Source organism: Ammodytes marinus (assembly GCF_949987685.1).
Source record: "Ammodytes marinus genome assembly, chromosome: 16".
NCBI lineage: Eukaryota > Metazoa > Chordata > Actinopteri > Uranoscopiformes > Ammodytidae > Ammodytes > Ammodytes marinus.
This window is the reverse complement of record NC_137220.1, coordinates 25,189,561-25,202,609: the sequence shown is the minus strand read 5'-3', so window position 1 is coordinate 25,202,609 and position 13,049 is coordinate 25,189,561. Positions and strand designations below refer to the sequence as shown.

The following is a 13,049-nucleotide window of genomic DNA, read 5'->3' as shown; positions in this document are numbered from 1 at the left end:
TTCAGTGAAACTAGAATATTTAAGACAAGAATACAATGCCACTGTGTGTTTCTTACACACACCAAGAGAAAGCACCTATTCACAGATGTGAAGCTGAATGCAGCTACATTCACTCATTATCTCTGTAGGAAAGGGAAACCCCAGAGCACACACCTCCATCATGTTTCACTAGGGAACAGCATCGTACCATATTTTTAGAACGACGTAGGTATTTGCCGCTCTGTCAGTCAATATCCTTTCCAATGTGAGGAAACAAGTTACACCCTCTTTGGCTCCTTCTGATAAAGAAAAATGTTTGTGAAACTAGGGGGTTTACATTACAAGTTCACGTGTGTGTGTGTGTGTGTGTGTGTGTGTGTGTGTGTGTGTGTGTGTGTGTGTGTGTGTGTGTGTGTGTGTGTGTGTGTGTGTGTGTGTGTGTGTGTGTGTGTGTGTGTGTGTGTGTGCGTGTGGGTGTGTGTGTGTGTCTTAGTTTGAATGAGATGGAACTAGACTTATAATGTGTAGGTGTAGGATGCAGGAAGGCATATGAGATGAGGAGAATCCTGTTGGCGTAAAGGGGAGGGAGAACAAGTGGGGGAATTCTCAGGGGTTCAGATGGAAAGAAGGGAATGCGACAGAGCTTTTTTCCATGAGTACTTGCTCAAGGCATCAAGCGGGAGGGGCCGTAGGGGAGCAGGATCAGTCAAAGTGTCCCTGCAGTGGCATGTCCCCTCAGGCAGTGTCCTTCAATAATCCTGGCCTGCCCTGTGAAGGGTTGAGGTGCCCCATAAAGACACTCTGGCTGGGCGTAAATGCTCTCATATAGACAGGAGGGCAATCAGTCAGTCAGGAAGTCAGAGCCCCACTCCTTTGTAATATGAAGCTAAAACTACAAAAGGCCTTTCAGAGTATGTTGCTTCGCTCAACGTTCCTCTTGCTAGGCATGGATATGACCATATGTGCAAATCTTTTGTTTCTAGTGAAGTCCAAGGTCCAGCATTCTTTCACTTTTACCCAAATCTTTATTTGAGCACAAACAAACACCTTCCACTTTCCCCAGCAGGTCCTCTGCCCTCTCCAGTTCATCGTCCACACAGATGCCAGTAAGATCCTGCTGGACTCAAGTTCCACTCTCCCATTGCGTAAAAAAAGCCCCCCAACACATTGCTGCGGTCACAGGACGAGTGAATGACGCTGGCCGCTGACGCGGGTGCCCTGCTCTTTGGGCTGGGTATCGGGTTGCCGTCTTTGGCCCACTTGTGGCCTCTTGGAGAGTCACCTGTCCTGGCAAGAGGAATGCTGTGACTGACGTGCCTAGTGACGCCAGCATTGACTCCGGCAGCAGCTCTGCATAGCGTGTTAGGTGTCTCTGTGCAAGCTCTGACTGCTTGTGCATATGTGAGCGAGGATTGCGAGGGCCATGTATCCGTGCGTGTGAATGTGCACGTAGTGCCCAATGCATATTTGTGTGTCTCCTCCGAAGTTGTTTTGACACTGGACACCTGCTGTCTGATGATAAAAAAGTGTGTGAGACATTGGTGATCCCTCCTTTTACAATCGAAAATGGTCCAAGACTTCCAGACTAAACAGATCTTTAGTTTGCTGTCTAACTGTTCTTCCACTCTTTCTGATCTCTCAGCCCAAGTTCTCTCCGGAATGAGTTGAGCCAAACTCTGTGATAAAGAATAGAGGGGATTTCGCACTGGGAGGAGGTGAAGTGTTGGCTTCTTTAGCCCAGCCCTGAGCTCACAGCCCTGGGTATGTCTGTCTTTAACGTTCCTGTCACTTTGTACCCCCCATGTGCTTCACAGGGGACACTGCTCAGAGGTGAACGAGCCTCCCTCTTTCTTTTTCCTTCTCTTCTTCTTGTGGGCAGACCAACAGGCTGTGGCCGTCAGCAACAGCAGCAGACCCATGACAAGGAGCACCACCGACACCACTTTAGTCTGAGGCAGGTCGTTGTAGGTGTAGGTCACTCCCGTTCCTGCTGCACCGATCACCAGAGAGATGATTCCAAAGGGAAAGATGCAGCGGTACCAGGACTTCTCCATGCCTCCTGTGGCCTGCGACAGACGCTCCAGGGAGGAAAGCACCTCTGGGACTTTGGCACTATCAGCCTCCAGGGACTGAGCCTCCTGCCCTGCGTCGCTCTGGGGCTGGGCTTGGCAAGCCAGGTGGCCTGTTGTACACCCCATCCCGAGGGTGAGGGCCAGTGGGTCCTGAAACGGGGCTGCAGTGTTGGCCTCGTGGATCCCGTTCGTAGTCGGCTCCAGTCTGGAGGAACTGAAAGAAATAAGAGAGAGAGAGAGGAGAAGGAGGTCTGGATGAGACCGGAGATATGATTGGAGCAGGGTTGGCAGGAGCGTGTCAGATGAAAGCTTCAAAGCCAGCACTGAAATCCACTCACACTGTCTCCTTCTCTGCCCCCCTCTCCGCTTGTTGCTCAGTTAGCTGCCTGGTGTCTCTCTGGCAGCACATTGTACACTCTGCTGAGTGTAGTGGCGAGGGATATAAAAAGGAGCAGGGGAAGGGGAGGAGCCATGTCAGGAAAGCTGGGAAGTCCAAGTGCTCCGATTGGTCTTCTTCTGGGTGACGTCAAAGACTGAAGCAGGGAGAATAGCACAGGAAGGGGGAGGGGAGTAGAGTTAACTGCTCTCTGTTTTCCTCCTCTCCCCATCATTGCCTCCAAATTGTAGTTGTGTGTGTGTGTGTGTGTGTGTGTGTGTGTGTGTGTGTGTGTGTGTGTGTGTGTGCGTGCGTGCGTGCGTGCGTGTGTGTGTGTGCGTGCGTGCCTGTGTGTGTCTCAATACAGAAGCCTAGTGCTGACTGGAAATCAGAGGAGATAGGGGAATCCCTCATTATCTCATATTGAAAAATGACTTTTACCATATGTGCGTGATGGGTGGAAGGAGAATTTCAACCCATACTTTGACAGCATGGATGTCGCCTGCATATCGCTAAGTTATGTTGTACCAAGTGCACTGTACCAATTCAAGCTGCGGACAGAAATGGTACGACCACCCACACACTTCTCCTACAGTGTGCACGTAGGCAACTGCAGACGCCGGTTTGCAGAAGGATATTAAATATAGGGATGTATGAAAGCGTAAAGAGACTAATGAGCATGCCCACACGTGACAGAGACATGCTTGTGAAAGACACAGGCTGCCCCCCCCCCCACGCCCCTTCCGACTCCCCACTCCTTTTCCACCCACACACACTGCTGCTGCTGCCAGCCCTTTCTGAATGGAAGGCAACCTAGTAGTAGTTAATCTCCAGGACGCTATTCTCTCTCGCTCTCTCTCTTCCTCACTCTCTCTTCTCTGAAAAGAAAATCAAATCCAGACAGCTCTTCTGTGCTGCCAACCTTGCTAATCTCACTCCCCCACATCTAAACAGCTACGTCTGTGTCTACCGTCATTTACTGGGGAAACCAACCAGTTCTTCCAAGTGCATATGAGGTTGTATACCTCTGCAAAGAGACAACATGCTTGGCTTGTGTCCCAATACTTGTTAATTGTTGTAATGTATTTATTTTTCGTTCTCACTATAGGCCTAAAGAGTCAATTTCACAGTCCATGACATCTTCAGTATCTAAAGAGTGAAGAGTTGAGCGGCAGCCAATGAGATTCAATTATGGGTTTGGAAAGACATCTAGCATGACCTCCAATAAGCAACAGGTTTATTCACCGGATAATTAGAGCTAAATATTCCTGCCCACTTTTTCCAGAGTCACATAATCATTTCATCTATAAGCATACATAGATGAAATGTCTTTGTCTTCACAGGACAACTGCGTTTAGACACTGTATTCTTTGCCGTGCTGGAATATTGCAGCTTGACGGAGAAGGCTGACAACAGAAGCGCTGAATGGTGGGGTGGGGGATCAAATAATAAACCCTAATGCAGTCTAATAGAAGACCAGCATTCTCTCTCTCTGCAGCAGCTCAGTCGGCAACAGAGCTGTAGATGAGAGAAAAAGGGTAAATAGAGGGGAAGTGAGGAATGTGTTTGTGAGGGGCAGAGTGAAGGAGAGAATGTTTTTAGGGCAATGGGCATCTGAAGGAGGGAAAGTGGATTCTTGGTAGCACAGTTCGGTTTCTTTGGATTTGTACTTGGACTCCAGCACTGCGGTGGACTGAGGCTTTGAAAAAAAAGAGAGAAAAAGTTCAAATGAAAAGGGTGAAAAAGAGTGAACAAGTAGGAAGGAATGTGTGCGACCAACAGAATGACTATTCAACGTTGTCCCTCTCTGTGTGAGAGAGTATCTGATACGTGAAAAAGAAAAGAGCTTCTCTCATGGAAAATAGAATTGCCTTGGATCCCTTATGTGACATAAAGAGGCGTGAGAAAGAACAAGGAGACAAAGGCGTGAGACTTCGGTAACCTGGGCAGGGCCAGGCCATGTTGTTGGCTGGTCAGTGGACGAGCTCTGCTGGTGACAGCCTAGGCCAGGCAGTAGCTGATGTATGCAGGTCACAGGAAGGCTGAGTTGCGTAGGCGCCACTCCCACAGGGACCTGTGTGTGTTGACGTGCTCTAAAGGATGCTACCCTGCCTCCTCCTTCACTCCCTTCTCACACATTGATCCAAGGCTGCATGGGCGGACCAGAAGCCTTCAGCACACTGCTATAATCCTGTACAGAAGACTTGGCTGCAATCCACAAGTAGTGAGAGGTGTGGTGCTTTTAACAGAGCAGGGGATCTTGTGAACATGTGTGTGAGTGTATTCCTAAAGCAGTTGCTTCCGTCATTGCACTCTTGTTGTTTTAGATGCAGACACTGTGTAAACCTAAACCGCCTCTCTCTTTTCCAGTCTTTTTATTCCTCTCATTGGGGAAGTACGCTATTTCCATCTGGAGAGAGCCAGGTCCCCCGGGCGCATCGTCTGTGTGACTCAGCTAGGCTTTGGGTGTGCATGTCCCTGTGGTTTTGTAAACACCAGGCAGGTTTGGTGCAGCAGGGCTCAAACACCCACGTCCGGCTGCGTGAACCCAGCGCCACCTGTCGCCCGGTCTGGCACAGCTCTGTGCCATTCACACATCATCTGTGGTCACGATGCCTTTAAAGCCTCTGCAGGCCTTCCTTCATCTCACATACACACTCACATCCCATTTGTGGGATCCCAGATCATGGAGGCAGAGTATTGGCTCCATATGTCTTATCTATCAAGCCGAGCATGGAAATCACACACTATGGTAGGGTATGAGCTTTTCCCCTTGTTTCAATGCTTCCTCATTCCTGCTTATTCCAGGTTATGGCCATGGTTGGTACGGCACTCAGTCAACTGAAACATAGCAGAAAGGTCACCTCTCCATCTCATGACAAACAAGCACAATCATTCAGATTGTAAACTATTAAGAAACTCTGATTGGCCAGACAGTGAGACTGAAACACACAGAGGATGAGCATGAAGTCATGGCATCATCACTGCTGCATTTGACTCAAAGCAGGGATAGAAATAGGACACACCACCTCCATTGTTCCTTGACATCACAAAAGTCCAAACACAACCAGGAATCCAACAGTCAAGCAGCACAATGATTTGTTAATATTTAGCCTACGTCTTAGTTTTTGATGAAAACTATTTTTGACTTTTCCATGTACTTCTAAGTCAAGGTCATGGATTGAATCCAACTGACCAATTCCTTGCTTTTGGATGCAACCAAAATAAGTTAACAATCGATAAACATGAGTCGCTTGCTAGTGTCTTCTTCATCTGTGAGCTTAGTGCCACCTGCTGGTTTAGCCAGTGTTGCAGGAGCTCTATTACTGACTCCAGGTTAAGATTTTTTCCATTGCACACACAATTCTCGGTATTTATTATGGACTATTGAACTAAAAACAAACACTTAAATAAAAATTTAATTTTAAATCAAAATATTGGAATAAAACCGAAGCTGTTCATATATAAACATTTATGAGACCAAATGTTATTACACTAGCCTGGCTCCGCCCGCCCACCTACTTCCGCCCAAATTTCATTTTCCCTTCAGTAGTCTTCTGTACAAATGAAATGAAGTACAATGGTCTGGTTGGACCAGGCTATTATTACACATTTCCAGACTATAAAATTGATTGGCCATGTGATAAGATTGTTGTCAACATTCATAATCATTTCTGTCCAACGCTAAATAAACACACTGGATTATAATAAAATGCTCGAAACAGGGCTTTTTATTAGCTCATAAAAAGCTGACACTTAAACACAAACTTCTTTTATAAGACACTGATGAAATTGTGACAACAGAACTCCAGCCAGAAAGCAACATTAAAGAAAAATGATAAGAAATCATAATCAAGTCCTACAAGTTATTTCATGGCAGCACACACTAAAACAAATAGTAACGGCACGCTAAAATCAAACATACATTCATTATCATCTTGATCCAAGGATGAGCATACACTTTATTAGGTACACCTGCTCAGTTTAAAGAAATCCTGATTCACCTTCATTCTATAGTGTGGTATGAATCAACTGGTAGTGTACTGTGAATTAAAATATATATATTTGACGTCTTTTATGTCTGTAAATTGAGGTGGACAAAGCACTTTATAAACTGGTAAATAAGTGCTAGAGGCCCTGTAGTCAGTCAGGCTCAGAGTCCATGACTACAGCGGGGAAACGCTCCCCTCCTTCCCCCAGCAGGGAGTACATGTCTCTCAGCACACCGGCGTTAGGACATCCAGGCCTGGTGGCTATAGATGGAAGGTGAGGGGACAGAGTGTCCAACAGAGCCTGTCACATAGAAGAACAAACTGTCAGCGCATCTACTAAACAGAACGCACAAACTGTTCTCTTACCAAATGATTCAAGCGCAGGACTCTTACCTGTTCTAGGTAAACCTCCTGCTGCAGCAGAGCCACCCTCATCCTCAGCATCTCCAGCTCCCTGAGCTCGCCCTCTGTTGTGTAGGTTATGGTCGGGGGCAGTGGGGCAATTCTCCCATCTCCTCGCACACCATTTGCTCCAGAGGGGCAAAGACAACCTCCCTCAGGCCTCCATCGATCCCATGCTTTCCACTCTGATGGAAAATGGTTATTTTTAGAGCGTGAGCGTGAGCAACCGTACCCTAAAACGTTTTTCTGCACTGCTGCCTCAGCCTTTAAATAGCTAGGGCCCTTGCCATAGCCGCGTCAGGGCAGACAGCTTTAAAAACCCCTTCCGTCACGGGGAGGGGGGGATCAGTCCTAGCCAAGGAAAGTACTGATCTGGCACTGAGGTTTCACTGCGGCTCTGTTTTCATTTTCCATACGCCAAGACGGAGAGAGGCTGCATTAGCTCGTTAGCACGCCACATTCACCACAGTCCTTCTTCAAATGCTGCTTCAATGCTCCAATAGATCCCTCTCTCCACAAAATGAAACGCTTTAAAATGAAGCACTTTCTGAAGCAATGAGGTGAGATGCTAGATCGGATGCAATGCGGTCACACGCCAGATGGAGGTGTGTATGTATGGAGGAGGGGGTTTAAAAAGTTACTGGAATCTTCTCTCTCACACCGGCTTTAGCAGCATACCTGTGCAACACTGGAGCTATGACTGGTAAACATAAACAAACCCCCCTGGCCTGAAGGTGATACGGTCATTAGGGTGGTGTGAATGGAAAATCGCTGGGCGCTTCAGCTTCATTATAATTGCATCGTTGGAGGTAATGGAAATCATACCATGTTACATACTGTAGGTACTGAGTGAGTGATACCCTGACACCCACACACATGATCATTCAGACACAGCTGAAGGAATCAGAGTCAAACACACGGCCATGACTTCCCCCGCCTCTTGATTATACAAGTATGTGCTGTGGAATAAATTGTTGTAATGATATGGTGATTTAACGCAGGTTTAGATGGGGTTTTTCTTTAAGGGACACACATGGTTTTGACAAAAGCAGATTGTATCACGGTGAAACAGGATTATTTATTTCCTACCGTCTTTGGCTTGTTCTGCAAACAACCGGAGCTCTGCTGCCGTCATCTGCAACCTTTCAAGTGTCAAGGAGTCACACGTGTTTGGTTTTACACCTGTAAAAAAAACAAGAAAACACAACACAAAACATGAACTTTACTGGCGACATTATTCCAGGGGAGATAGTGGAGATTTTAATTTGTCTCATATTTGCAGTGACTGTTTGCCAAGGAAAGGCTCAACAACGCTTTTTCAGACTAAAAAGTGTTTTCTTTTTTTTTCAGAAAGTCACTTCTGGCTGAGCACTTTCTGCCCTAATGATCCCTTTCTAATTTTTTACCCAGCTCTGTGGCTGCCTCTGGGGGCTGTTTGTTCAGAAGCTCCTCTGTCTGGCAGTGCTGGGTGAGATCAAGCCCTCTGTGAGCCAATCTGTCCACCAGAGCCCTGGTCTGGTCTGGGCAACCACCTGGCCAGTCCTTGGGGAACTAGAGGGGGTCAGAGAGAGAGATGCGGTCAAGGACGATGCACTGGGTCTCTAGACTGCTAAGAAGAATCAAAATGTACTTGGGGTTAGGTTTTTATAGTTGGTAAATGAAAATCAGTGAATGGGAAGTATGTGAATGTTAAAAAGGGTGCAAAAAGTACAGATTGTTTTAGCTTCTCAACATCGGCCTCCCGTTTGTTGAAGGATTGATTCTTAGTTTTTCTTGGTTACTTTTAAGTCTCTTCACGGCCTGGCTCCAAATGATATTTTAGATTTTCTTTTTGTCCTCTTTGTGCCCTCACGTAGTCTGAGATGGGCTGGGTCTCAGAGGTCCTTTCTTCCTGCCAGCCACCAGGCTGAACTTCTTTATTCTTTATTTCAGACCCAGGGGGTTCCATACCACTACAAAAACAATGCGACAGAGCCTTTTTTCTGTCAGAGCCCTGAGGCTCTGGAGGGACCTGCCTGAGGAAATAAGGCTCAGTGTCCTTGTTGAAGTCTATACTCAAAACCCAGACTTTTATCAGTGAGATTTTAATTGAGCCAGTTTTTTTTTTATTCATCGGGTTTCAATGTAATTGTTTTAATCCTGTCTTCTCTTCCCTTGTGTGTGTAACATACATGTACTTTATTATGCATTTGTGTTTTTATAGATGCTTTTCTGATCTGTTTAGCCCTTTAAAAAGTGCCATAGAAGAGTATATAGTAATATAGTATATAGTAAGTGTATTATTATATCTCTAAACGTGGAATACATGTCTGAGGATTTCCAGTCCATTATAACCGGCTGCAGTAGAAAAAGGAAGGATACCATAGCTCTCATTCTCTCCATGAAGTGTCCCCTCCCAGGCTCCGGTTTCCTTTGTAGGGCAACGACTTTGTCCCACAACCTGAGGGCAACGTAGAGAATGCAACTTAGTGACAAAAACGTGAATCAGTTGAACATTGTTTATTTATATATTTTGCTCAAATTTGACTGAATCGGCAGACTGATTTTGGCCACCTGTGTTGCTTGCTCCTTAGAGATTTCCATTTAGCGGTTTGATCAGAAGCCTTCCTGCAATGAATCAAAGGCAAACAGAATGATTATAACAGCACAGAAAACAAAAAAGAGTATGACTTTCTTCACCATGTAATCTCTTAAAGCCTACCCATTCTGTTGAGGTAGACTGCCATCTCTGGACTCCTCTCTATGTGAAACAGGCATTGTGCTAATTGAAGAAGTCGCGGAAATAGCTGAGGCTTTGTCGAGGTCACTTCCACCCTGGGAGCGGAGGGCAGAGGCATGTAGCTGACCCCGACCAAGAGAGCCAGACACTGAGACAGCCTGCTGCGATGCCCCAATGACACTGTCTCTATTAATTGTTGTTTTGCACTGTCCAGATTTGTAGTTAGCTGAGGACTTTGACCCGAGTGTGGAAGATATAGACGTACCAGGCTTTTGGAGCTTTTTCCTGTCACGACTTGCAGATGTATAGACGGACCTGTTGGTGGTCTGATTGCCTGATGCAGTCGCCTCCATTCCCTCTTTGGATGTGCCGACTTTAGCGGCCAACTCTTTTAGATGAACCAATTGCTTGTCTCTGTCGGGATCTTTTTTAGAATGTCCTCCTGTCCCAGTGCGGACTCGAAGGGCTTTCTCCAGAGCTCGCTCCAGCAGTTCTATATCTTCATTCTCCCTCGGTGAGGTATCTGTGTCTGGAGATAGAGGCATACAAACATGCAGTTAAGAGTTTACTTCTTTCATTTAACCTTTACGTTATCTAAAAATGTTATCTTTAGATAAACAATCCCCCCTTACGAGTGAGACCAGGCCAAAATGTTCTATGGTTAAAGGTGCTACGAGGAACTTTTAAATATTTCTGAAACAGTCTCAATTTTCCTCTGCTGATCATTTATGACATGTAACGGCAAACAAGACCATCAGTGGAAAGAATGCTATTTTTCTGTAATTTTTTTTAATGCCTTTGTCATGGGTACACTCACCCAGGAACAACAGCTGGCGTAGTAAAAACACTACCGCTTTTGTCCAAAGGGGGTGCAAGAATGAACACAAACTGTAAGTTCGTTGGATCGCCTGGTAATCATTAAAAGCACTCCTAATTGATTTACAATAAGACAACCAATAACAAGGACCGGGAAAGCATTTAAAACAAGCAAAGTCATAACATTGCACATGCTCTCATCATTCACTACTTGGCTGCATTGACTCAAAATGAGCATTTATTTTATCTTATGTTTAATGTGATGTATTATGTGTTTTTGTTTTTAATTACCTGTAGCAGCAGCCTCTGCACAGTCTGATTCATCAGAGCCCATCTTTGGTTGCAGTGTTCTGCGAAGGAAATACTTCATGTGACTTAACACTCAAATAAAACCAGCACAGAGAAGGAACTTCCATAATACATCATGATATTTTGAGTTTTCCCAACATAGTAGGCTAAGACGTGTGTTACGTAATGTGTCAATGTCTAGGTACATACAGTTTACCACAGATCTTAATGAGTGGATATTTGAAGGTTGGTTATAATCCTTCTTGAGGGTGTTTCTTGCAGATACATTTTTTTAAACCATAAACATGCAACATCAATATTTATTTTGATAAAGTTCCTGTAAATTTGTCGATAAACGAACTGTGACCAAGATGTTAACAAGGCATTATAAATGTCTGTGGGGCAAATCTTGTCAGTGCGCTCTGATGGACATAACTGTACGTTACGTGATAACAAAAACATATTTTTGGCATTACTCCACAATTTCGTTGTGTTTATCAGCCAGCGGATGCATTGATATAGCGTGTTGGCCTAGGCTTCACAATGTGCTTTTTATAAAGTGTAGGACGTAGTAGTATTTATTCTATTCATCTTGCACGAATACGAACTAAACAATATATACATTCGTGCGTGAATAGATTGATCAAACGAAACCTTCGGGGCCTGGAAAAGGCACTGCTGAGATTCGAACTCAGGATCTCCTGTTTACTAGACAGGCGCTTTAACCAACTAAGCCACAGCGCCGGGTGTGTGAAAAGACGTAGAAGTTCAAAATATAGAAACAAATCGGACGTTTATTATCATACAGACTATTAATACCTGGTTATATTTCATCTCTCACTTCAGTAAATATATCAGAGAAGATAATTCCACTTTAAATTAGTGGTAGCAGGTATAGGCTATATCAGACAGTTCGTTTTGTAATTCCCCCTGTATTGTAATTGTAAACCATTTGAACCGAGAGTCCTTACAAAAAAGTTTAGTTATACAGTAGCCTACTCACAAGGTATGTAACATGTCTCTGTAGAGTTGAATACTGCCGTTAATCTTGGCTTGTTCGGCTTTGCATGCCTCGATGGCTCGCTCCACCGTGGACAGAAGTGACATACTCGGGTCTCTCGATCATAGATCTCGCGCAGTGGTGACTGGCTGCCGTGACCGCGCGCAACAAATCATTAACCAAATGCTTAAAAGTTGATTCAAAAACGTTCAATTGACGTACGCATATTCTCAAATAGTATGCCAATGCTTCTCAGAGCTGCCAAATACCTCGTCGGTAGGCATTTTGCCTTAAAAACAACAATTTTAACGCTGGCTTTTTCGTGCTGACCCACTCAATCGAACTTAACGGATGCGGAAGTCACTTCTCATTTCTCTCTGGAGCAAAACAAAAGTTAAAGGACGAGGAAAACAATAGCCTAAGTATATATTCAATAATGTATAGACGTCAAAGAACTAGCTTGACATTCGTCAGCAATTAAATAAGGTACACCCAGCACTCGTTCAAATCGTTCAAATACATGTGCTAATTTGTATCTTCAGTTCCACAACAACGGTTTTTCTTTCTTCTCGCGAGAAGTGTCACGGTTTTCAGGGAAGACGCTGCTCTTTGCTGTTGCCACAACAACACGTTTGGAAAGTATTGAAGCCTCTTGTTGTCCATCTCCATGCATTGTAAAGATTATTGCATGTACATTGCACACATAGGCCTAGCTAACTGAACAAATCCTGCTAATCTAAATCTTGACAGCCTTGCTATTTATTTAGGACTTTATTTTCTTTGTTGAACCCAAATTAATCATATTCATTGACTTTTTCCCCTAGCACATCATTTGAATTGGAAAAAAGAACCTTACTGGTGCTGCAGCCTAGCTATTGTTAAAATGCAGCAGTTCAGGATGTCATCAGTTACACCAGTGTTTCACAAGTCTTAAAATGTGCAGGCGAAAAGGTCTATTTAGCTTTGCTTTCCCATTTTGACCATGTGTTGATTTGTTGCAAAACTAATATTTTGATATGATATTTGTATTCTTTTTTAATTTTTCCATCTTCATGCTCACGTTTATTCTTTGTTATGATCTAAAGCATGCGACCCCAGGTGCTGTGAAAGAGTGGTACAGTGAAATGGATCTCCTGCTGCATTTCCTCTCAGGCTTCTGTCCAGACTTGTGATTGTTTTTGATGCATTTGAACGCCATATGAACTCAGTCTGACAAATGAAACAAAACGGCAGTGGGAAAGAGTCAAAGAATAATTCATTCATCAAGCATACAATTTGTTTTAAAGAAAAAAGGGAGATCAAAGAGGATAGGCTAAGGTTTGTCTATATTCCCTCCTATATGAGGATGTACACCACAGGATGACACTGAAGCGTAATTATGCAATTCAATAAAAAAAGAGGGGGG

The 13,049-nt window shown here is 44.6% G+C and overlaps 2 protein-coding genes across 2 annotated transcripts; both read right to left on the bottom strand.

Annotated features, from left to right (window-relative positions):
• Positions 1 to 329: 329 nt before the first annotated feature.
• On the bottom strand, positions 330 to 2,444 carry LOC307262672 (uncharacterized protein). The gene is made up of 2 exons (XM_080043627.1): positions 2,390 to 2,444; positions 330 to 2,265 (listed from the first exon to the last, which is right to left on the bottom strand). The coding sequence occupies exon 2, from the start codon at positions 2,175 to 2,177 to the stop codon at positions 1,788 to 1,790; it is 390 nt and encodes a 129-aa protein (XP_079899753.1). The 5' UTR covers positions 2,178 to 2,265; positions 2,390 to 2,444; the 3' UTR covers positions 330 to 1,787.
• Positions 2,445 to 6,214: 3,770 nt separating this feature from the next.
• tedc2 (tubulin epsilon and delta complex 2) lies at positions 6,215 to 12,180 on the bottom strand. The gene is made up of 9 exons (XM_080043577.1): positions 11,648 to 12,180; positions 10,648 to 10,706; positions 9,523 to 10,069; positions 9,375 to 9,428; positions 9,183 to 9,261; positions 8,228 to 8,372; positions 7,911 to 8,003; positions 6,813 to 7,006; positions 6,215 to 6,720 (listed from the first exon to the last, which is right to left on the bottom strand). The coding sequence occupies exons 1-9, from the start codon at positions 11,749 to 11,751 to the stop codon at positions 6,571 to 6,573; spliced, it is 1,425 nt and encodes a 474-aa protein (XP_079899703.1). The 5' UTR covers positions 11,752 to 12,180; the 3' UTR covers positions 6,215 to 6,570.
• Positions 12,181 to 13,049: the final 869 nt, after the last annotated feature.

Coding starts and splice junctions, on each gene's coding strand:
- LOC307262672 (XM_080043627.1), bottom strand. CDS start 2,177: ATGGGGTGTACAACAGGCCACCTGGCTTGCCAAGCCCAGCCCCAGAGC.
- tedc2 (XM_080043577.1), bottom strand. CDS start 11,751: ATGTCACTTCTGTCCACGGTGGAGCGAGCCATCGAGGCATGCAAAGCC. Junction 10,070..10,647: donor TGCAGAGGCTGCTGCTACAG/GTAATTAAAAAC, acceptor CTCTATCTCCAG/ACACAGATACCTCACCGAGG. Junction 8,004..8,227: donor AGAGGCAGCCACAGAGCTGG/GTAAAAAATTAG, acceptor TTTTTTTTACAG/GTGTAAAACCAAACACGTGT.